This window comes from Sceloporus occidentalis, unplaced genomic scaffold (assembly GCF_023333645.1).
Source record: "Sceloporus occidentalis isolate IW3139 unplaced genomic scaffold, rSceOcc1.0.p SCAF_42, whole genome shotgun sequence".
NCBI lineage: Eukaryota > Metazoa > Chordata > Lepidosauria > Squamata > Phrynosomatidae > Sceloporus > Sceloporus occidentalis.
The window spans coordinates 6,364,634-6,389,978 of NW_028317022.1; the positions used below are offsets into that span (position 1 = coordinate 6,364,634).

A 25,345-nucleotide genomic window follows, 5' to 3' on the forward strand; every position below is an offset into this window, starting at 1 on the left:
ACACTGAGATGTGCCTTCAGTTTCATGAACTTCACTTCTCTGCTCCGTTTCTGGAGTCACACTCCACTCTGTTAGGATATACCACATTCTCTGAGGTCTATCTCCTGCTAGGACACATGTGGACCAGATTTTGGTAGTTGTCTTCTTCACCTAAAGGGAAATTCCATAACTGCTAAGATTCCCTTTTTGGTATGTTGAATATTGAATTCCATCACATAACTAATATATTGTGAATGCATAGAGAATTAAACTAAAAGATTAGATTATTAAAAATAATATTAGTATAATTTCATGTAATAGATTCCAATCGGGGGCAGCAGGAAAAAAAACACTGACTGTAGGGGCACAGTCTATAAATCTACACAGGGTATGAAATTACTCCCAAACCATCCATGTATTATACACCGGCAAAGTTTTTTGTTGAAGGAAAAGCGTCCTTGCATCCTAATGTAAATGCGGAAATCAGAAGATGCTAAGCAATTTTGCTTTCTTGTGTGTGTGGTTTTTTTTTTTGCTATTGTGACATACTGGTTTATGTGAGAAAAGGAAGAAGATGCCTGATTATAGATAATTTTTGATCTTTGTCATTGAAAAGACAAGTGTTCATTCAGTAAATCAGGCTCACAAACTATATTCATATCTAATATGAAATATCACTTTTTGAGATGATTTTTTGTTTTCCTAGTCCCTAGAATGTATCCTGCGACACCCTGCAGACAACAGAACCCAGATCCGTGAACTTGGGCAAACCTTGATTGATGGCGGCATCCTTTATGACATCATCAGCGATAAGCTGGAAATATTTAATGCCCGCTACGAAGAGTTGAGCCATGCGGTATGTACCAAAAAATATTATAGCCTATAGTATTCCTGTGCCCATATCCTATTATCCTAATTAAAACAGTTTTTGATTGCTTTAGTTAGAAATATTCAATATATTCAATATATATTCAGTTATATTATATATTCAGTTAGGTATATTCAATATATATATGTATGTATATATATATATATATATATATATATATATATATATACACAATATTTCTCATTTTACATCTCTCCTTTTTTGAAAGCGATATATAAAATTCATACACCCACTAGCTGTAATGAGGATTTGCTTTATTTAATAATGTACTCCTTGCCTCTTACGAGTCAGAAAATAATGGTCTAGCTGGACGTAGAATATGAACTTATTCCTGCCACATATATTTGCCACTCTAATTTTTAGAATGACTAGATTTATCTGGACTAGTTACATTAGTTGCCAAATCCCTACTTTTTGTTTTCTTGAATCAATGTAACTGATTTATCTGGTATAGAGGATTTGGGGAGGTTACATCATATGTGTTTTGTTTAAGCAAGGTGAATGTATACATTCTTTGCAGGCGGTGAGCAGGCAGATTGCATTGGAGCAACACCTGCAGAACCTGCGTGAAAGTGATCACATCCTTCAAGTCTTGCAGGAGTCTTTGGAAGATCTGGATAAGCAGCTGACTACATACCTGACAGACAGAGTGGATGCTCTCCGTATGCCACAGGAAGCCCAGGTATCTCAACCAGACCTCTCTTGTAAAGCTATTCAATTTGTCAATTCTTCATATCACAACCATGTGAAAATAATGCAGTGCCTGTCGCTAGTCATTTTTGTGGTAGCACTCAACAACTACTGATTACAACTGTACGACTGTATTCAGTCGGGTATTGTTGATGACACAATTATGGTATTTCTAGAAACTGTCTCCTACTTCTTTGCTGCCCCCCCTAACACATGTACAGTTAAAACATCCATGCGCGCCTTATCTCCCAGCTTGACTCTTGTAACTGAAGTCTTAGCTGTAACCCAGACCGTACAGTGGTTTTCATTATGGCCCCCCTACCTATATTCCCTTGCAAACCTCCAAATATACACATACAGGGCTCTTCTGATGATCTTTGCCTGTCTTCGGCTCTGATCCCTACCTCTCATGCTCGTATACAAGTCTTGTCTAGGGCTGCCTCTGTCCTTTGCAATGTTCTACCCTGCTACCTTTCTATTCTCTTCTTGTCTCCATTCTTTAAAAAAACAAACTAAACCCCACTTCTTCAGGAAAAGCTGACAGGTGAACTCTCCTCCTTCCACCAACCCCTGCCTCACCTTTCCTAGTCTCACTCCATATCTACTTACTCATCGTGCCAGTCTGTACATGCGTCTAGTAATATTGGATTACGCAACGATTGCATTCAGATATATGTGAGTGGCTGGCCGCCTCCTCGCCTTTTTTCTCTAAGACTAAGTTGTTATGTTATACTCTACTTGTTCTCTCCTGTTTACCCATTGTACAGCACTGTGGACATGATATATATGAATCTATAAATAATAATAATAATAATACCACTACCTTGCAGTTTGCGGTGGAATCTGTGCAATCAATGATCTCTGAAAATCCTGCCTTCCATTTTCTCCATTATTATTGTTAAACATCTTTGATCTACAATGCATTAAACGCATTTAAAAACACATTAAAAAACATGAAATTGTTTTCAACTTTTACTGATGCATTTAAAAAAAAATCCTTACTCACTTTTTCTGTGACAATATTTGTTCACTAAACCAGAGCAGACCTCATGCCAAATGCATTTCACAATTTATAACACATGAAGCAGCAGTGGTGGTTTATGTTTTTGCCCCAGAAACTACCTATCTAATTTACTTTGGCCTAAAGATGTTGATATCCAATGAAGCAATAACAATAACATCTTTACTAAAACATAGAAAAGGTTTTTAAGTGATAAACGGGTTCTGTGATGCCCTCTACTGGATCTGAATTGAATGAGCTTTCATGCACACACTCGGAGTGTGTTTTATACTGTATAGAAAGTTAAACGTGGTAGTAAATAAGTGGCAGTGTTGTTTAGCACATTTACATAGCAGGCGTATTTCTAGATTTTCTTTTTTATTGGGTTACTGATTTTTAATCATGAAATTGCTCTGACTGGGTAATTGGCCAATAACTCTGAATGTATTGGAGATAGAATTACAACTATTATTATTTACTGTTTTTATGGCACCATCATATTCTATGTAAGCCTTTAATGTTCCTGTAAGCTATAGAGAAGAATTTTTCTAGCTAGCTATAAAGAACGACTAGGGGAGGGCTGGCAACTGATCCAACCAAATCCACCTGTCTCAACCTTGGTTCTGTCTCTGATCCACCTGTCTCAACCTTGGTTCTGTCTCTGATCCATCTGTCTCAACCTTGGTTCTGTCTCTGATCCATCTGTCTCAACCTTGGTTCTGTCTCTGATCCATCTGTCTCAACCTTGGTTCTGTCTCTGATCCATCTGTCTCAACCTTGGTTCTGTCTCTGAACCACCTGTCTCAACCTTGGTTCTGTCTCTGATCCATCTGTCTCAACCTTGGTTCTGTCTCTGATCCATCTGTCTCAACCTTGGTTCTGTCTCTGAACCACCTGTCTCAACCTTGGTTCTGTCTCTGATCCACCTGTCTCAACCTTGGTTCTGTCTCTGATCCATCTGTCTCAACCTTGGTTCTGTCTCTGATCCACCTGTCTCAACCTTGGTTCTGTCTCTGATCCATCTGTCTCAACCTTGGTTCTGTCTCTGATCCACCTGTCTCAACCTTGGTTCTGTCTCTGATCCATCTGTCTCAACCTTGGTTCTGTCTCTGATCCATCTGTCTCAACCTTGGTTCTGTCTCTGATCCACCTGTCTCAACCTTGGTTCTGTCTCTGATCCACCTGTCTCAACCTTGGTTCTGTCTCTGATCCACCTGTCTCAACCTTGGTTCTGTCTCTGATCCATCTGTCTCAACCTTGGTTCTTTCTCTGATCCATCTGTCTCAACCTTGGTTCTTTCTCTGATCCATCTGTCTCAACCTTGGTTCTGTCTCTGATCCATCTGTCTCAACCTTGGTTCTGTCTCTGATCCATCTGTCTCAACCTTGGTTCTTTCTCTGATCCATCTGTCTCAACCTTGGTTCTGTCTCTGATCCACCTGTCTCAACCTTGGTTCTGTCTCTGATCCACCTGTCTCAACCTTGGTTCTGTCTCTGATCCATCTGTCTCAACCTTGGTTCTTTCTCTGATCCATCTGTCTCAACCTTGGTTCTTTCTCTGATCCATCTGTCTCAACCTTGGTTCTGTCTCTGATCCATCTGTCTCAACCTTGGTTCTGTCTCTGATCCATCTGTCTCAACCTTGGTTCTGTCTCTGATCCACCTGTCTCAACCTTGGTTCTGTCTCTGATCCACCTGTCTCAACCTTGGTTCTGTCTCTGATCCACCTGTCTCAACCTTGGTTCTGTCTCTGATCCACCTGTCTCAACCTTGGTTCTGTCTCTGATCCATCTGTCTCAACCTTGGTTCTGTCTCTGATCCATCTGTCTCAACCTTGGTTCTGTCTCTGATCCACCTGTCTCAACCTTGGTTCTGTCTCTGATCCACCTGCCTCAACCTTGGTTCTGTCTCTGATCCACCTGTCTCAACCTTGGTTGTCTCTGATCCATCTGTCTCAACCTTGGTTCTGTCTCTGATCCACCTGTCTCAACCTTGGTTTTGTCACTGAACCATCTGTCTCAACCTTGGTTCTGTCTCTGATCCACCTGTCTCAACCTTGGTTCTGTCTCTGATCCACCTGTCTCAACCTTGGTTCTGTCTCTGATCCACCTGTCTCAACCTTGGTTCTGTCTCTGATCCACCTGTCTCAACCTTGGTTCTGTCCCTGATCCATCTGTCTCAACCTTGGTTCTGTCTCTGATCCACCTGTCTCAACCTTGGTTCTGTTTATCGACTACCTGCTCCTTGTTCCAGTGTACAATAATTTAGTAATAATAATAATAGTAAAATGTTTTTTTCAAAGAATGTCAAGATGTATACTACAACTTCATAATCAGTTTCTGGATTATCATGACAAGATTCCTCCAATTTACCTGTTACAGAAAATTCAAGCAGACATCAGTGCCCATGAAGCAACCTTAGAAGAGCTGAAGAAAAGTCCTCGACCATTGCCCCTTTCAACACCTGAGGTCAAATCTCCTCGTGGAGGGACTCAACTGGATGTGCTTCAGGTACCAATGTGAAATTTTAATTGCCCGTAGAAAAAGTCTTACAAAATGCAAATTAATATCTGCAACATGAAGCCATTTCATTCCATATAAAAATAGTAAAATAATTAAAGATATTTAACAAAGTACAGTTTTTTTTTCAAATGAGGAGAAATGTTAGAACAATACATCCTAATCTAAAACTGTGGGGTCAAAGGCTTGTAATGTAAGGAAGTGTTCCTCCGCTTAGAGGGTGGTAGATAAGTGTAACAGCCTCCTAGTAAAAGTGGTAGAGCTTAACACAGGAAGGCAATATGCATATGGCTATCCTGAATCCAAGATGAGACCAAGGACTGAGGTTTAAGTCTTTAATATTTTAGTATGAACTGGACACTGGTTATGTAAATGCTGACTTAAAACTGTAATTAAAACCTAAAAATGTATTTAATAAAAAAAATAAAAAAATAAGATAGGTATTTTGTAACTGACAGTAGTTTTTTTTTGTGCAGTCAACAAGTTATTCATAATGTATCAATATATCATTTGAAATGCATTTTAATTGTACGCAGAGGAAGCTTCGAGAAGTGTCCACAAAGTTCCAGCTTTTCCAGAAGCCAGCCAATTTTGAGCAGAGAATGCTGGACTGCAAACGTGTTCTAGATGGAGTTAAGGCTGAACTTAGTGTTCTTGAAGTAAAGGAAATTGATGCAGATGCCATTCAGACCCACATGGATGGGTGCATGGTGAGAATACCTTATATGTGTAGAAATAGACAGGTAATACAGGACAGAAATCTGTGTTGGTGGTAATACTTTTGAGTTCTCTAGCTGTTGATGATCTCCAGCTCTCGCAATTCTGACTGGCGGTAGATCTTAAGAGCTGTTGTTCACCAAAAGCCTGTGGTTTAGTTGACTATCGTACCAGACCTGCTTCATGGACTAACATAGAAAACTATACATATTTGCAGCTGACAAGTCCTATTTGCCATAATACATTATAAAGGATTACGACATATAGATTTGCGCACAAAAAAAGGAAAGCATGAGACCATGTCCATGTTCAGGAAGACTCATAGTTTGGCTCACCAATGCTGTTACAAAATCACTGCACAAGACTTAGTAAACCCACGAGGGCAGTTCAGATCTGAAGTAAAAGGCAGACTTTCTTTGCATCAAAGGATCAATATCCTCAGATATATATATATGTAAGTATTGACAGGCTTTAGCAATGAGGTGCAGGCAGTATCTCTGTAGAGTCGGTCAACTAGGAGGCCCTTGTCCTTAGTCATGCCCAAGGAAAAACATGTGGACAGAGGGTGAGACTATCTTGTGGTGAATCCCCAATGTCTCACATTTTACCCTACTGGTGTTATTAGAGGAGAAATCTCCATCAGCATGTCAGACTGATCCCACCCACAGGGTCAACAATTTGAGATCCTACGTGGCTGCTTCTCACTTTAGGGCAAGCTATTGATGCAATGTGCTTTCTCAGGTAGTCCTTTTTTGCATATTATTTCATAGGAGAATTATCATTTAGCATTAAATGTGATTTCTTATTTTGAATATAAACTGGCAAGGTAACTTTTTGTTGCAAGATCGTAAGGGCATCTGTTCATTTTCTGGTTTATAACTGCATGTTGTTTTGTTATTCAGAAACTGTATAAAACCTTAAGTGAAGTCAAGTTAGAAGTAGAAACAGTCATTAAGACCGGAAGACAAATTGTACAGAAACAGCAAACGGATAATCCCAAATCAATGGATGAACAACTAACAGCTTTGAAGCTTCTGTACAATGATCTTGGTGCTCAGGTAAGTGATGCTTTTAGATTTTGATGGTGATTGCGCAACACGTTTAGACTACTGGGTCATTCAGTGGTTAATTTTGTTCTTTTTGCCACAAATGTTTACACGTAAAATTTGGCATTTTTTCTGGTGATACTGTGAGCTTTTTTGTTCACAGATATACTTCTTGGCATGGTTGTCACATTCCAGAAATATCTGCTCCAAAGCATTCATACATTGGCACAGTGACAATTACCGTATTTGCTCGATTATAAGACGAGGTTTTTTTCAGAGCAAATGCTCTGAAAAATACCCCTCGTCTTCTAATCGGGGTCGTCTTCTAATCAGACCTCAAATAGAGGTCTGATTAGGAGACTAAGATCCAGATCCCCCGCACCGCTGCAGGGGACCTGGATCCTCCTGTCTCACCCGACTCCCCCCCCCCCATCATACACACACTTACCGGTGCTTCCTGCTGTGTTGCCGGGGCAGCGGGTTGACGTCTACGCGATCCGCGTAGACAACGTCCGCTGCAGCCGGAAGGAGGTGTGGCTAGCAGCGGGGGTTGTCTGCGTCCGTCGCATAGACCTTCCCCGACTGTCAGAGATCAGAGTTCCCCGCACCGGTGCGGGGAACTCTGATCTCTGACAGCCGGGGAAAGTATACGCGACGGACGCAGACAAACCCCCGCTGCTAGCCACACCTCCTTCTGGCTGCAGCAGAAGGCGACGTCAACCCGCTGCCCCGGCTGGAAGCACCGGTAAGAGATGGGGGAGAGCGGGGGAAGGGGGGGGAGAGAGTGTGTGTGTGTGTGTTAGTTAGTTAAATGGGGGTATAGGGTGTGTGTGTGTGTGTTAAATGGGGGCATAGGGCATTTCTGGAGTGGCGTTAAGGGGGCATTTAATAGAGCACTCTGCCTCCTGAAATGCCTTATACCTCCCTATATGCCACTCTGCCCCATAATATGCCTTTTAACCCCCTAAATGGCAGAGTGGCATATAGTGGTATAAGGCATTTCTGGAGGCAGAGTGCTCTGTACAATGCCTTTTAACTCCCTTAATGCCACTCTGCCTCCTGAAATGCCTTATACCTCCCTATATGCCACTCTGCCCCATAATATGCATTTTAACCCCCTAAATGCCAGAATGGGATATAGGGGTATAAGGCATTTCTGGACGCAGAGTGGCACATAGGGGGTCAAAAGGCATACCATGGGGCACAGTGGCATATAGAGGGTTAAAAGGCATATCATGGGCCACAGTGCCATATTGGAGTGGCAAGCCTGGGGGCAGATGTGCGTAACTGGGGGACAGGTTGGAAAATACAAGAAATAAAAACAAAAAAAATCTTTTTCTCAATCATAGCTTTTATTAAAAAAAATAGTTTACATGAATTAACATTTACTGGTAAAACTTTTTTCCTTTGGGGTCGTCTTATATTCAGGCTTTTCCTTTGTTTCCTAAGTTAATATTCAGATTTTGGGGGGTCGTCTTATAATCAGGGTCGTCTTATAATCGAGCAAATACGGTATATTTATATTATAAATGCCCCCCATTGTCTCTGTAACTCATAATATGGCTCATTGACATGTAATGTAGCTTTGGCTCGGGGTACCACAGTTTCTAGTGTTGCCTTGTAAGCTTGCGAACAGGTCCCTCTTTACCTAATACATTGCTCTGTCAATTCTACACTGACCAGACCGTTAGAAGTTTAGAAAGGCTCTCGGCCGCTGACTAAATTTTATCAAGACCTAATCTCCAATGCAATTTCTTTTAGTAATGCCAGATGAATGAACGCATGGATCTTTTCTCATTAATAGTCACGTGGTTTGATTATAACATTTCCAGACCACTGAGCAGATTCTGAAAGACCGCGGGATGCCCCCTCGGCTTTGGGTATCTTAGCATTTAACCCAAGGCTACTTTTCAGACCTAACGGCGTTCATTATAAATCACCTGTGGATTCCCAGTGTGTTCGGCATTACTAATGACAACTGAAGCGATGCTTTTGTTTGGCACACACAATGGATGTAAATAGCTGATTGACACACTCGCAGTCGGCCTCTGACACACACCTGGGCAAAGTTTTGTTTTCACATCTGTGCTAGCCGACACGTTATTTTTCACAGGAGGGCAGGGAGGATTTTCTGTGTAATAAATCATAAAAATATAGGAAACAAAAAAAAGATTTCTTTCGCATTCGTTTTTGTTCTTCTACCTTTGCAGATATACGGATGCATCTTATGATTTATTTACGGTTCCTTTTTCAATAATATATGGCCCTTCCACAGGTGACGGAAGGAAAGCAGGAACTGGAGCGAGCCCTCGTTTTGGCTAGCAAGCTGAAGAAGGAGTCAGCTTTACTGTCCGAATGGCTTACGGCTACAGAATCTGAGCTTGTTCAGAAATCAACGGCTGACAACCTGTGTGCAGATCTGGACGTGGAAATTTCCTGGGCAAAAGTAAGAATTCACCAGACACTCGTGTCTCATCCTTGTGGGAACTTGGCTTGAGTGCTCAGTTTGGGGTGAACTTGAGGTTAGCAATAGGAGTGTTACGATGTTCTGAGCCAAATCCTGCAAGTTGATTCTGAGAAAGATTGCGCTTTAAAGGGGATCTATCATGAACTATATGTATGTAAACATATATATTATGGAACAACACCTCTACTTAGACCCCAAAAGTGAAGAAGAGCGTCTTTAGTGGTGAAGGAAGATTAGTTAGTGATCTTTTATATAAATATTTTATTATGTATATATAGATATATATCTTGTGATAGACACTTTAATAAATACCATAGGTGATTACATTGGAGTTTTTACATTATTCTCATGATTTACTGAATAAATCTCCACAGCTGTCTCATCATCTGGGCAAGTTGATGCCTTGTTTTTTGGTATACTGGTCAGGTATTGCTCGCTGAATGAGTGTCTGGAAATGAAACATTCCTAGTTAAACTTCACCTGCCATTCACAAACCAACCAGCTGTGCCCCACCATGCACTCTAATCCTCTTAGGCACATACAGTACATTACACATCCCACAAACACACACTTAATACACTTACAGTAGGGCCTTTCCTTTCTGGTACATTAATTAAATTAAATTTATATTACCCCTAAGCATTCAGACTACGAGCTTTTCATAAAAGACTTGGGGCTTCAACCAAGCTATCCCCCATGTTCAGGTTTTTAATGACATGGGATATGGCTTAGGGCAGCAAATGATAAACATCTGAAGATCTCAACCTGAATCACTTCATGGCTGGAGTTGCATAAAATGGAACGATGTTTCATGTTCTCCATTACATTATATGTTAATATTATACCCTTCCATACCAAATTATCATATGACCTGCCTGCTTCCTCTCAACAGGTCAACGTGTCCAAATCAAAACCCTTGTATCATTGGTGCCATTCTACATCATTTATGGTTGAATCCCCATACTAAAAAAATTTTTTTGTTTTTATGTGGTTTATGTTCAGATGAAAAAATAAAATTACAAGTCTGTTGACATTATTTACTTAAAGGGACAGTTGGATGCCACTGATACCCTCCCTAAGAAGACGTTGTGAGTACTTTAATATACAGGGTGTCCCATAGGTCTGGAACCATAGGATCTATGCTGTTTTTACATTATGAAGCATGTCAACGACTTCCGGTGGATGAGTAAAGAGTCTAGGAATACTACACAACGGCAGACACTTTGAACCGATTTTGTAATCTGTTGTGTTTTTCTCCAATGGTTCCAGACTTATGGGACACCCAGGACATTCTTTGAAAGGTTAAACAAACAAAAAAACAGTCACTTACCTCCACATCAGCTTTGGAGCTGCAGCTCCCCATGTCCTCCAGGTTCAAACCATTCCTAACGCTAATTAGCATCTACTGCAACAATAATATTTACTCACTGGTTTTCTTGAAAATCCCTTGTTAGGATTGTATCTTTAAGATGAAATACAAAAAGTAATGTTTTACAGGATCTGCCCAGATATGCGGTATATGGGTGTATATAGCAGGGATACACTGAAATCCCTAGCAGTCATTCCAGCAGTATTAATTGGGCTGGGATTTCATCCTGAATTATGAGCACACAGTAAAAACAAATTGTGCCTCACTTATTAAATGGCTTAATTATAACTCACTTGTGGTTTAGCTGCACCAGGACGCACATGGCTTACGAATAATGATTTTTAATCACCTCTTAGGAATGCGTGCTTTATTCTGTGCCCATTCACTTGATGGGTATTTACAGGACACGATAGTGACTTTTTAATTCATTCAGTGTATTTTGCTGCTTATGGAAAACAATTCACTCGGGCATTAGGATACAGCCAGTTTAACCCCTTCTGTTCTGTGTACCATTTTGTTTAATATTCATTCTATGCCATTCCAAGTCATATATGAATTGTACTGCTTTCCAACATTTCAACTAATTAAAAAGGGGCACTTTTGTTTTATTTGGTGTGGTTAGTAGGGCTGGACTGTAAATATAAATATATAAGTTGAACACTGGCCCCATATGGCATAGTGGCGCTCTTGCAGAACATATATTTATAGTGCAGGAGTACCGTAATTTTTTTCGAAATGTTCAGCCACTCAATAAATACCCCGCCACTGCCATGCCCCCGCCACTTTGGATGCCTTTCAACATACTTTTATATTAACACGAAAGCATACAAAGAGTAGATCCGGGCTATATGAACTTGCATTCTATTCCATAGTTACTTTGCATGATTTCAAATGACCAAAGGGACATTTTAAGGAGCGTGCCTGGAGGCACTTTTTGTAACTTTCTGACCCATTGATGGCTCTTAAATGAAAAAGGCATTTAAAAGAGGAAGAGTTTCACTTGTTTCCACCATTTGACTTAAAAACTGTTTTTGACTGTTTCTATACATATTATTTTGACTTTTAAAGCCATACACCTGTACCCAGAATCACTTCAGCAGACGTTCTTCTAGACATTTTTCATACATATCCCCTATGTCTCAGAAAACAACAGATAGGTCTAATCTTGCATAACATTGCAATTTAGACATTCAGAGCAAGACTAATATTAACCAAGCACTAATGTCATGGGCAGGGACATAACTAGAAACCACAGGGCCCCATTGCAAAAATTGCCACCTTTGCCCCCAAACAGCGTGTGAGTGCAACGTTTGCCCCAAGCAGCTTATCAGTGCAATTCTAACCACCAAACAGCTTATCTGTGCCATCTTTGTCCCCAAACAGCTTGTCTGCTCCATCTTTTCCCCTCCTCCCAACATACACTATGGCGCAAATATGTAAACACACTTACTCATACTTACTAACACACATGTACACACTCATTCTCACTCACACCACTCATGCTAACACACAAACCATCTCACAACTCTTACACATATATGCTCACACATAAACACTAACACATAAGTGCTCACACACAAACACTAACACAAAGTGCTCACACATACATAGATAGACATTAATGCTCGTATACACTTCTACATAGATATTAATGCTCACATACACTTCTACATAGACATCCATGCTCACATACGTACCCCGTCACTCCCGCACGCCCTTACCTCTCTTACCTCTCTTACCTGCTCGTAGCCTCAGTTTCACTTCAGACCCATGGCGGTTCAGAATTGTTTAGAATGAGCCCTTCCGACCTGGACCGGCCACTGGACGTGGTTACTCTTTAAAGGGTTCCTTATTGAATTTGCCAAATTGGTTTTAAAATGTATACAAGTAGGTCACAGTGTTTAGTTTACAGAGGATGTGTGTTCCAACATCCGCTATACACAATTAATAATTAATTGGACTATTACAATGTTATAGATCAAAGTCAGTTAGTTGGGTATTCCGTAGTTTATATTTAGGCTGTTAAATAGAATTTATGTGACAGTATCATTTGGGTTATTATTATTATTATTGTTTATTATTGTTTATTGTTTAATATAGTGCCATCATATTCTGCAGCGCAATGGGTGAACAAGGCAGTTGTAAATAACATAACAATTAGAGAGAAATAACAAGTGAGGAGGGTCCTGCTCAAATTAGTTTACAATCCAGAGGGAGTTAGGATAAATTACACAAGAGGTCAAAGTACCACAGTTAGGGATGAACCAGCCATGCTAGTATAAGTATTGCAGGAGAGGGACCAGAAAAGGTGTGCCAAGGAATACGGGAGGAACGTCGTTAATGCATAAGTTCCTGGCACCGTTAAAGAAGTGGGCTTTTGGGGATTCCTTGAAGGACCGAAGGCAGGGAGGAAAATGGGGAGGACATTCCAGAAGATACGGGCAGCCCAGGTCGTTTTGCTGTCTGTCAGGAACGTTCATGTGTCTGGCCTTATGTTGTTATTCTACAAGAATTTTGAATACAAATAAAGAACCATGACAGATGTTGTTGGCGTTTAGAATTTCTAAATATAAATGAACCCTTTCTAGCTTCCCAATGCCAAATTATGTTAAAGATCAGTTCAGCAATAGACTCTCCAGTGCTGTTAAGCTGCTTAGAGGAAAAAAATAATCAGAATAATCAGGCCTGCTTCTTTTGTAGAATGTGCTGAAAGAGCTGGAAAAGAGGAAGACTGATCTGAACAGTGTGACGGAGAACAGCGCTGCTCTTCAGTGCTTAGTGGAGGGCAGCGAGGCCACACTTGAGGACAAGCTGTGTGTGCTCAATGCTGGCTGGAGCAGAGTCCGGACCTGGACAGAGGACTGGTGCAACACACTCCTGGTATGTATACACATTCGGCCAAAGTACTGTAATACTGTGGTGATGTTTTGGCTTAAGGTACGTTTTAGCCAGCCGTGTTAACATTAACCTTTACCCAGTTACAGAAAGTTCTGGAGCTAGTGGCACGTTTAGAAGTGGGCAAAATGAGCATGGAGGCAAAGGCTCCATAAGGGGCAGGGCTAACTGCATGAGGGGCAGGGCTAACTGCATGAGGGGCAGGACTTGCCATGTGTAGAGGCGGGGCTAAATTAGCTCCACATAAGAAGGGAAATGGTTGGAGGAGTGGGCGTGGCCAAACGCTGCTCCTCTTCCTGGAGAAACTGAATCCCTTCTGTGAGCTTATACATCCCAAACACAACAGGGCAGCACTTGACATGCTGTGGTCGGCAACACGTGAAACGTGTGTCTGTTGGTGGGCTGGCCTGGTCCTTATTCTTGTTATGGGAGGCAGGAACGCAGAGAGGTAACATCACATGGCTTTGTTGCCCATCTGTGCCTAAAGGTGCCAGCCCCCTGCTGTATATGTCATGGAAAAATGGCTGATATGGCACGTACAATCCTTTATTATTATTCATAACATTTTATTCTGAGTAGAGTTATTTAAATTAAGTATTGGTACAAGATGGTGTGGTTTGAATTTGGAGCATCACAACTTCCAGTAGAAGCATTATGTGATAGCTCAGTAACTAAATGCAGTTATATTTTGGATAAATAAAAGCTTAACACATTAATACCAGGTTTCAAAACAGGCTGAATAGGCTTTTGATATCTATATTCGGTATTTTAATTTGATAGAGGTATATTGAGTTTTGTACTAGTACATATCTTAGTCCAGTTAACCTGTGCGTTGGTTGGTTGTTAGGTATTACATTATCCATTAGCCAGTATTATAAGTAAATAAGCAAGTACGGACAATAACCTCACTGGTTTACCAATATGCTAAACTAGAGTGATCTCTTTTATAACGATCAGGTACTATAATATGTTTTGCATGGCACCATTGGTTTACACCCAGAGTAGTGTCACGTCCCATTGCTGTTTGCTATTAGAAGGTTCTCCGTGGAGGGTGTTCGGTGCCAGCTCTAACACATTAGCTCTCATTAGCAGCCATTCAGTTCAGTGTGCTCAGCCAATGACCCTTCCTGTGCTTTGTTAGAATCACCAGACCCAGATGGAGATTTTCGATGAGAATGTTGCTCACATAAGCACTTGGCTGTACCAGGCGGAAGCCCTGCTGGATGAGATTGAGAAAAAGCCAGCAAGCAAAAAGGAGGAAACCGTGAAGGTAATTCTTTTTTCAACAATAACGTATTCAGTGCTACTATATGTCTTCATGATTTGGTGAGTTCTTTTTTATTTAAGGCTTACTTTAACATTATAACACCTTTTTGTTTTATTACCTGGAGTTATCACGGAAGTTATAGCTTTACAGCATGTAGAAGGGACACACTCTCTGAATCAGTGGTAGCCGACACATAGCTCTCAGGCTTCTAAGTTTCTTTCTTTTAACTTCTGAAGTTCTCTGCAACAAGTTCCATCCTCAGTAAGCCGGTAGCAACCGCAAGGGAAACTCAAGTATTAGTTTGTTATACACTTGTATGTCACACAGAGTTTGTGTCATAGCATTCAATTTCTGAATTAAAATATTCATTAGAAAAAATAACACTGTAAGCCATGAACCTCCTTTCCCAATGTATTTATCACTATCGTACCTTGATCATAATGTTTACTTATGTACTTATTATATAGCTGCACTTATTGTACCTCCTCTTTACTATACCTCAACGCGCTAGGTACATCTGTCAGTGCTAAATAAATAAAAATATACATACATACATACAGTATATACAATGCGGATGGAATGACATTGCTTTGTCTGTTTTCAGCGCCTGTTGTCTGAGCTGGATAATGTTAGTCTAAGAGTAGATAATGTCCGTGACCAAGCCATTATCCTAATGAATAATCGTGGCGTATCCTGTCGGCAACTGGTGGAACCAAAACTTTCTGAGCTTAACCGCAACTTCGAAAAGGTTTCACAGCACATCAAGGCAGCTAAAGTGAGTGTACAACATAAAAATATATTTTTTTTAGTGACAGTACGTGAACCCATTAATTACTATGATGCCGTACAGTCATAATTAGTTTTCATTTTTGGTCACATTTTACAAATCTGACGTATCTATGCATTATGTAAACCTATGCAATAATGTTTAAAGAATAAAATAAGCAGTACATATGTATTAGAAACTTACCTTACAAGGGGGGCGTGGTTAGTCGTCGGAGAAGATGGACGCTTAGGTGAAGAGCTCCGCCGCGGCCCTAACCGTTTATAGCTATCTATAGCCATCCTGCACCATGGGCAGAAACAAAAAGTTGCCTGACGACTCAGAGACCCCTAGGGGCAAAGGCAAATCGTCCTCTACCTCCTTGAGGGAATATTTTCAGACGCCACGGGACCTGTCTACACTACCTCCTGAGGGCCCTGAGGCTCCCTCACCTGCGAGTACGGTGGGCACCGAGGACAGCAGGCAGAGTGGAGGTGAGGATGTCCCCTCCGATGTTCGAGGCCAGGAAACTGTACTCCGTCTGTTTTCATCGGCCCCGGGGAAGGAAGACTTCAGTACCCTCATCACGGAACTTAAACACGTGGTAAAGGATGAAGTGGCGTCGCTACGAGCAGACTTATTGGGCCTTGACAAACGCCTTACCATCCAGGAACAGGAGTCTACCCGTACAGCGCACACCCTCAAAAACGTGGCAAAGGTTTCCTCTCAACATACGCTTTACTTGGCGGATTTCAGACGGCGATTGGAGGATCTCGACAACAGAGGTCGGAGACACAATATCAGGGTCCGAGGTCTACCTGAGGCGCTATCCCAGGAGGGTGAGGACTTATTCCAGATACTTACCGTCCTTTTCAACACACTCCTCAACAGGCCCCCGGAGACGGTGATTTGTATGGACCGTGCTCATAGGGCTTTGCGGCCGCGTGGTCCTCCGTCGGCCCCCCCTCGAGATGTCATCTGTCACCTGGTGGACTTTCGGCTGAAAGAATCCATTATGCGGCGAGCGAGGGAGGTGGTTTCTTGGCCTTATGAAGGGCACGATGTCTCCTTTTACCATGACCTCTCTGATCTCACACTTCAGACCCGACGGCTATTGCGACCATTGACGAGCGAGCTGCAGCGGAGAGAGCTGCGATATAGCTGGGGCTACCCCTTTAGCCTGAATGTACGGGTTAACAACTCCGTTAAATCGCTGCGCTACTTCCATGAGTTACCGGAGTTTTTGGAAGGTCTAGGCATCTCTAATCTGCCCATTGAGGATTGGGGTTTACCGGTACTGCGCTTCCCTTCAGACCGCACGGATCGCCTTTCCCGCAAACGCCGTCAAGAGTCATCCAGAACCAGCAGTTCTCCACGACCACCGGATTCGGCTTCTGTTCCTCGCCGTGCTGCTGACCCTCCGGGACGCTTTCTGAGAGAGGAGTGAGGGTTATCCCGTGTAGTGAGTAGTCCCCCTGAGGGACATCATTGTTTGCGGCCCTTTGTTTTGGGCTCCCGATTTGGGCCTTATACTGTGTTCATTTTAGCCTTGGCCGGCACACCTCATGGCCTGCTCTATATTACATGGATATTACATGGACCTTGTGAGGGTTATCCCGTGTAGTGAGTAGTCTTTTCTTTTCTCACTTTACTTTTATGCACCTGTGGTTAAGCAGCGCTGTTGGCGCTTGCCCTACAGTTCTTACTCGTGCCTCTCTTGCTCCTGGCACTGCACACCCACATACCACTGTCCTGGGCGTGGTTTATCTTGCTTGTCCATTTGCACTACACAGTTCATGGTTGGCTTTGGTCCCTCTACCATCACGACACTGCTGTGGCCTTGGTTTATCGGGATTGTCCATCTGCAATACGTCTTGTACGTATGCTCCCGATACACACATACCAGGTTATTACAGGTCTCTTTCTACATCACCGCACATTATCAATTATTTTTTTTTTATTTTTTTTTTTTCCCTTATATATATTTCTGTCTCTGTAGTTACGCATTGCTGCCGGGGCTTGCTTTACAGTGCCTCCTCGTATATATATATTGCACTTGACACTCTACCTCTACTTACTCGCTCCCCTGGACGTGGTTTATTGTGTTCATTCATTTCCACTATACATTACGTACATTTACATCACATTTTGCTGTTCCTATCTGCACCGGTGACCGGACCTTGTGTCAGCGTGCTCGTCCTATGGGCCTATCCTCGTATTGTTTTGCTTTCTCACCACAGGATCGCTATTATTATTGTTTTGGTTTGCCGGACTTGTCCATATGCTCTCATCTGTATATTCTCGTCACACGTTTTATTGTTGAGGGGTTTTCCCTCCCTCTCCATCACCACATGTTATACTTCTTATTATTGCTAAATATTTATTTTTTTTTATTTTTTTTTTATTTTATTTATTTTTTTCCGATTTTATTATTTTATTTTATATCATATTGTTTAGGTTTTGGGTTCTTCCTGTGGGCCCTGTACTATGCTCTTCTGGTCTGGGCGCGGAGTCCCTTATCGGCATCCCCTGGGGAGTTCAATGGCTGGTATCCTCAGCAGCCTCACCTCCCAGTTACACCGCGCATACACTTATCTTTTTCATGTCAAGTCCGGGGGAGAGGTTTTAATTTTTTTTTTATTTTTTTTTATCATTCGGTCATATTAGGCCGCCGAGACACCTGTCAAGCAGGTATTCCTTTTGCTTTCCTCACGATGGTTCTATTGCTCCTTGGGGTTATCCCCCTGGGTGTGACTCCGTGCCTGGACTGGATTTTATATTTTATATTTTGCTTTGTATTATACGTGTTGTACATCTGCATATGTTCCGTGCTATGGCCCTTGCTCTGATTCGCACCTCATGCTGCCCCTTTACTAGTGGTCCATTATGTGATGTATGCTGATCTTTCTGTACACATATGTTTCCTTCGGTTCCACATTGTTCTCTGATTCCTTATTGGGATCTTTTGCAGGTTGCTATTGGTAAAAGTGTTCTCATACTGACGTTTTGCCCTTTTGTTCTCTGGTGATTCCTGCGGGATTTCATAGTACTACTGTTGGTTTTGGGCGGCGGCGGTTGCCTCCCTTACCAGTGTTATTTTTCGTTCCCTTAGTTACACGGTTTTAGGTGTACCTGCTTCCCCTCTGGACGGGTGACACTTACCCCCTCATTGGGAGTGTGTAACGTTACTGAGGTGGATACGACTGCCGTCCTTCCTTATTAGGGGGGGCGCGTTCCACTATCCAGTAGGCACTCCAAGTGGTTTCTTTCCCCTTCCCCCTTCTCGCCTTACCTCCCTCCCCCCCCTTTTTTTTTTTTCTCTTCTCTCTCTCTTTTTCTTTTTCCTTCCCTTTTCTTTTCTCGTGGTCTCCAATATGGCTCCTTTGGCGGCTAGGCGCCCGCCCTGTGTTCCTAGAGACCTTACCATTGTCTCCTATAATGTGAAGGGTCTAAACGTGCCCGAAAAACGCTCCCATTTGCTGAGAGATTTGTCTTATCATAAGGCCTCCCTAGTCTTTCTGCAGGAAACTCATTTTAAGGCACCCAGGCCACCTTCGTTACTCAATGCTTCCTACCCCTTGGGGTTTTTTAGTAATAATGTGACATCTAAATCCAAGGGTACGGCTATTCTTTTTGACAAACATACCCCATTTCTTGAAAAAGCTAATATGACGGACCCTGATGGTAGATTTGTTTTTGTGAAGGGCACTATTGCTGATTCCCTATACACCTTCGCTAATGTCTATCTGCCCAACAGGCAGCAACATCGCTGCTTATCTAAGATTCTCGGGTTACTACGGTCTTTCCAGGAAGGTCTGTTGGTCCTCGGAGGGGATTTTAATGTGGCTCTTGAGCCTGCGGTGGATACTTCTGCTGGGCGCTCCTGCACGCCCCCCCATGTCCTTCTCAGGATGAAATCCTTGCTCCATGACTTTCAGTTGGTGGACTGCTGGAGGGCGCTCCATCCTTGCGACAGGGACTATAGTTTTTTTTCCCACTCCTCGGGGGCTCTACACTAGACTTGATTACTTATTCATGCCGTATTATCACCTTCGCTCGTTGAAAGCGGCACGCTATGGCTCGATTACCTGGTCGGATCATGCTCCACTGATAATGTGCTTGACTTCGACGTTAACCAGACCGACTTCTGCTTCTTGGAGACTTAAGACGCTTTTGACTAATTATTTTTTAGAAAATACAACACCAGACGTGTCCCCGCTGACTGTTTGGGAGGCTCATAAGTGTGTGGTCCGCGGGCATCTCATTAAGATTGGTGCTGAGAGGAAGAGAGCGGCTTCGGCTGCATTGGGGAAACTGTATCAGGAAATAGCGACTCTTGAACAAACTCATAAGGATACTCTCACGGACGCGATGTTCCAGCGGTTGGTCCTTCTTAGGAAGGAATTATCCTCCTTGCTTGTTGCTAAAGCGAGGCGCTCCTTTCTGAGACTGAGGGCGGTGTACTATGAACACAGTGATAAACCCGGCAAATTTTTAGCGCGAGCACTACGTGCCCGCTGTCGGCTCTCCTATATTCCTAAAATACGTTCTCCATCCGGATTCCATTGTAGACTCCCTCAAGAGATAATGCAGGCCTTTATGACGTATTACTCCGGCCTCTATAACCTCTCTGACCCTTTTTCCTCCACCCCACGCACTGTGCGGTCAACCAAAATTCATGCTTACCTCGATAGAACCTTGAGGAAAAAATTATCTGTGGAGGAATCGGAGAGTATGGAATCTCCTATCACCCTGGCTGAATTGGGTGCCGCCATTAAGGGATCAAAGTTGGGGAAGTGCCCTGGGCCTGACGGGCTTCCCTTACTCTACTATAAAAAGCTGTTGGAGGTCTTGGGTCCGCAGATGGTGCTTTCCCTTAACGCTATATTAGACGGCAAGGCTATCCATCCGCACACCCTGATGGCTACTATATCCCTGATCCCTAAGGAGGGCAAAGATTTGGAACAATGTAGCAGTTTTCGCCCCATTTCTCTGCTTAATGCAGACCTTAAATTATTTTCTAAGATCTTAGCTACTAGAATGCAGCGTTTTATACCGACCCTGATCCACCCTGATCAGACGGGTTTTGTTCCGGGGCGAGAGTCCAGAGATAGTACGATCCGGGCCCTGGATTTGATACATCATGCGCTCCAGTCTAAGACTGAGACTATCCTCCTGTCGACGGATGCTGAAAAAGCGTTCGACAGGTTGGATTGGTCGTTTATGTTCGCGGTTCTGGAACGAATGGGTTTTGGCCCCAACATGAGACGTTGGGTGTCATCCTTGTACTCCGGCCCGTCCACCAGGATTCGGGTCAACGGGATGCTTACGGACTCCTTTCCCATCACAAACGGGACTAGGCAGGGTTGTCCACTATCGCCCCTGCTTTTTATACTTTCCTTAGAACCCTTTTTGGAATCTATCCGGCGGAACGCTGATGTCCGGGGTCTTAGCGTTGGGACGACTACGCACAAAGTTTTGGGCTATGCGGACGACTTGCTCTTCACGGTCACGCACCCACAGCTATCTCTTCCAATTATTCTCCGGGAATTCCGGGATTATGGAGAACTGGCGAATTTAAAAATCAATTACTCCAAGTCTGAAATCCTGAATATCAATCTCTCTGCCACCGTGGCAGCCCTCTTGAGTTCTAGTTTCCCCTTCAAGTGGTGCATGGAGAAGCTGCGATACCTAGGTATCTGGCTCACAAATGATCTGTCCGCTTTATACCGCCATAATTTCGCCCCCTTGCTGGTTTCCATCCAAAAAGACCTCAATGGCTGGGCTCCCCACCATATCTCTTGGTTCGGGAGAATCAATGCGATTAAGATGACTATCATGCCCAGACTTCTATTTTTCTTTCAGTCGCTTCCGATTGCGATTCCCTTGGCCTTCTTTACTTCGGTGCGGTCCATGTTCATACGGTTCATCTGGGCGCGGCGGCACTCCAGAATAAAATTCGCCACCCTATGCAGGACGAAGCGTTGTGGCGGTGCTGGTCTCCCCAACCCTCGTTTGTATTATCAGGCCTGTCACCTTCTCAGGGTCCTAGAGTGGTCTCATCAACCTCTCCATAGACTTTGGGTGAATATTGAGTCCACTGCGATTGCGCTGCCGCTGCACCACCTTCTATGGTTACCGCGCCATCATTCCCGAGCTCTTGCCCGCGGCCACCCATTTGTGACAGCCACACTTCAAGTCTTGCACTCCTTACACTTGACGCATGCTTTGACGACGTACCCCTCACCCTTGATGCCTATTCGGAACAACCCTGACTTTCCTCCGGGACAAAGTACGGGCCCCTTTCTTTCCACTACACCGACGGACCAGGCCCGGATCTCTGGGTTTTTAGCTGACGGCAAATTGCGGCCCCTGCCGGACATTTTGGTTGACAGATTGCCTACCGCTTTAGACGAATTTCATTACCTTCAATTGACGAGTTTTCTTGCTACGGTTCCTCGGAAGTGGACTCTGACAAGGGAACTTACTTGCTTTGAGCTTCTCTGTACCGGGTCTTCCATGCCTGCTCATGGCATCTCGTTGTTATATCAGCTCCTATTACAATCTTTGACCGCCGTCCCGCTATGCTTTCAGGGCTGTTGGGAGCGGGCGCTGCAGATTTCTTTGAGCCCCCGGGAGTGGGAAGGAATTTTCCTTCTCACGCATAAATGCTCGCGTAACACGAAGTTACAAGAAACTTCCTATAAACTTCTTACGCGCTGGTACCGGACCCCTGAAGCGCTTCATGGCGCCTTTCCGGATGTGCCCAATACCTGTTGGAGGTGCATGGAGGGGGTGGGTACGCTGCTGCATATCTGGTGGGAGTGCCCGAAGATAGTTCCCTTCTGGAGAAAGATTCATGAGCTCTTGTCGAGATTCACGGATTGCTCCATCCCTTTCTCACCTGCTGCCTTCCTTTTGCATAACACCACTAGCTCGATCTCCAGTTATAGGAAGTCGGTGGTGCCTCATCTTTTTAACGCTGCAAAAGCGTTGATTCCCCTTCATTGGAGGGACCCCGTACCTCCTTCCTTCAGGGAGTGGATTGTGAAAGTGGAAAGCATTAGAACACTGGAGGAACTAACTATGTCCTCTGATGATCAAATTGAGAAATATAATCGTATGTGGTTCTATTGGATGGAGTATGTTGCAAGTCCTGATGCTCGGGCCATTTTGGGACTCTAGACTTTAGCTGTGGGTATGGCCCTTGAGGTACTTGAGGTGCTGCTGGAGACGCTTTTCCTTCCTTTTTTTTTTTTTTTTTTTTTTCTCTACCCTCCCTCCCGTTCTTCCATACGATCCCATTTCCCTGCTCCTCACCCCTTCCCGCAATCCCTTGTCTTCTCCTTTCCGTTCCCCATGTGTGATGTCCTTCAATCTAGTCTGCTCATTCCCCATTACTGCCAGACACGGGTTGTGCTTTGAGTATGGTTATAAGCATGTACTACTGTAGTTTTGTATATGTATTTTATCTTATTTTGTACTTCCTGTGATCTTCTTTGGTGACTGTATTACACGCTGCCAGTCCCACTGCGTTGGGACTTCTTTTTCACTTCCCCTTACCTCTCCTGGTCTATTGTACTTCCCCTCTACCCTCTCCCTCACCTACTGTTGTACTTATACTTGCGAAAACCCAATAAAAATATATTACAAAAAAAAAAAAAAAAAGAAACTTACCTTACAAGTGTACTATGGGAGCGGCCATCTTCCTGTTCTTAGGAACTACATAGTTATGACTCTCTATTAACTCATCTCGTCTGTATTGCTGTTAATTGTCTTCTTTGTTAAGGTAGGTGGAAGGAAGGGAGATGACATCAGGACAGGGAATTAGATAAGTCCAGCTTTGCCACTGTCTACTACAAAAAGTAGAAGATATCGGTAGTTTTCATAAATATATTTAGTTACACTAAAAGTTGTGGAGGTGATGGTCTCATTTACGTATCAGAGGCATGGACATTGTACCAGAATGCATGCCTGTGAATTTTTTTTAGTGGTTGGGAGAGATTTGGGACGGCACATCCGATGTGTTGCCAGAGATGATTTAAGCGTGCACACGGTTGAATGGCCACTGAGTGTAAACTCGGCTTCATGTTACTGTGTTTCTTTCAGATGATGGTCAGTCACGATACTCGCACACAAACACAAGGTCCGGAGGAAGAGCCTCTCCAAAATGATTTTCTTCCAGAAGAACTGGAAAGGTTTGAGACTGAGCTTCTTGGAGCCCAGAAAGTGATGGAACAACATTTACAGTCAACATCTGATGATGAAAAGGTGGGTAACGAGAATTAAACCGGTGTTTGACTAGTGAACTGTATTCTTAAATGTTGTGCATCAACTTTCCTTGCTGTGGAACTCACTCACCTCCACCAGATTTGTAAAATATTTTTTGCTCTATCAAATCCCATAACAAATGAGCGCATCACATATTATCTGAACTAAATGTGTGTAGCGTGTATTAGAAAGCCTCCAACTTCCTGTTCTCATGACCTCTATAATTATGCACCCATATGAAGTTGTCTCTCTTATTTGTTACAGGGGTAGCCATAGCTTTTATAGTGAAAATATAGTGTCATATTCTCTTTCATTAATCTACTAGAGAAAGACACCTCTTGCAACATGGTGCATTATGCTAAACATCAGACTACATTAGCATATAATTAGCATTGCCATAAAGAATTAACCTAGTGTAGTGTTTGAGTTTGGAGCTGGGAAAATATCAAACAACTTTCTAGAATTGCAACTTCCAGATTTACAGATAAACATTACTGAAACAATGCACTTCCCCAAAAAGATTTACACCAGAAAGCAAAAAGTACAGGTTAGGAGTTTGTTTTAAATGTCTCTGCGGTGGCCGTATGCTTGTCGGAGGTGCTCCTGATCTTTATTGAATGCACCTCTTTGCCAATGTTATCCCTTTTGCAGAGATGAGCGACACAATGTCATTAATTAGGGAAATAACTCATGCAAAGCCCGTCTGTCATTAGAATTGTAAATGCTTTTTTCCTCCTATAAGATCATAGAAGAAAGAGCTCACATCGAAGACATTTTACAGAGGGGAGAGCGCCTGCTCGAGCAGCCAGTAGAGGACAACAAGAGAGAGAAGCTACGTCTGGAACTGCTGCTCTTACAGACCCGATACAACAATGTGAAGGTCAGGATTGCCCACTTTAATCCTCTACGCAACATCAATATTACTACCCTTACATTAGCTTTACAAGATGCCGCATGGAGCATCTGTAAGATATGCAGACGTGGGTTGCGTAGATATAGTAAATATGTGTTAAATTAGGCTAAAGAGTCAATGTAATGTTTTGTTGAGGGGCCACCCCTCTGCTACAAATGTAATTTATTAAAGAAGGTTGGTCAGTGAAACTTTATGCCCTTCTTTTTATCAGTTTTCTAGTTAACCTTCTTACATTTACTATATATCTATGGCCTGCAGGAATTAAGACTGGCTCAGAACAAGCAAGAGGTGAAGCTGCCTTCAGTGTCCATCCGACATAAGAAGGAAGAAGATCGCTTTTTCAGTTGGATGAATGAGACTGAACATCGACTCTCTGGGCTCCATGAAGCCGAAGATGACAAGAAACTTCAAGTAATGTGAAAAACAATGCCACAATCTCTGATAGGTTCCAAGCTTAAGTTTATTTATCCACCCTTAAACATCTGCATTTGTAGAGTGTAATATTATAAGACATAAGTGTGGGGTGTTCATCTTTAGCTGCAGAAACAGAAGGAAAGATGA

At 42.9% G+C, this 25,345-nt stretch overlaps 1 protein-coding gene across 1 annotated transcript in view; it reads left to right on the forward strand.

The window, feature by feature from the left end:
• Positions 1–25,345, forward strand: part of LOC149289944 (utrophin-like) — a 233,397-nt gene that overhangs the window by 34,275 nt on the left and 173,777 nt on the right. Inside the window, 12 exon segments of the mRNA XM_089490156.1 lie at positions 686–835; positions 1,389–1,550; positions 4,939–5,067; positions 5,613–5,786; positions 6,696–6,851; positions 9,115–9,285; positions 13,376–13,555; positions 14,712–14,840; positions 15,442–15,612; positions 23,710–23,871; positions 24,614–24,751; positions 25,043–25,200. Of these exon segments, the coding sequence (XP_089346282.1) occupies positions 686–835; positions 1,389–1,550; positions 4,939–5,067; positions 5,613–5,786; positions 6,696–6,851; positions 9,115–9,285; positions 13,376–13,555; positions 14,712–14,840; positions 15,442–15,612; positions 23,710–23,871; positions 24,614–24,751; positions 25,043–25,200 (1,880 nt within the window).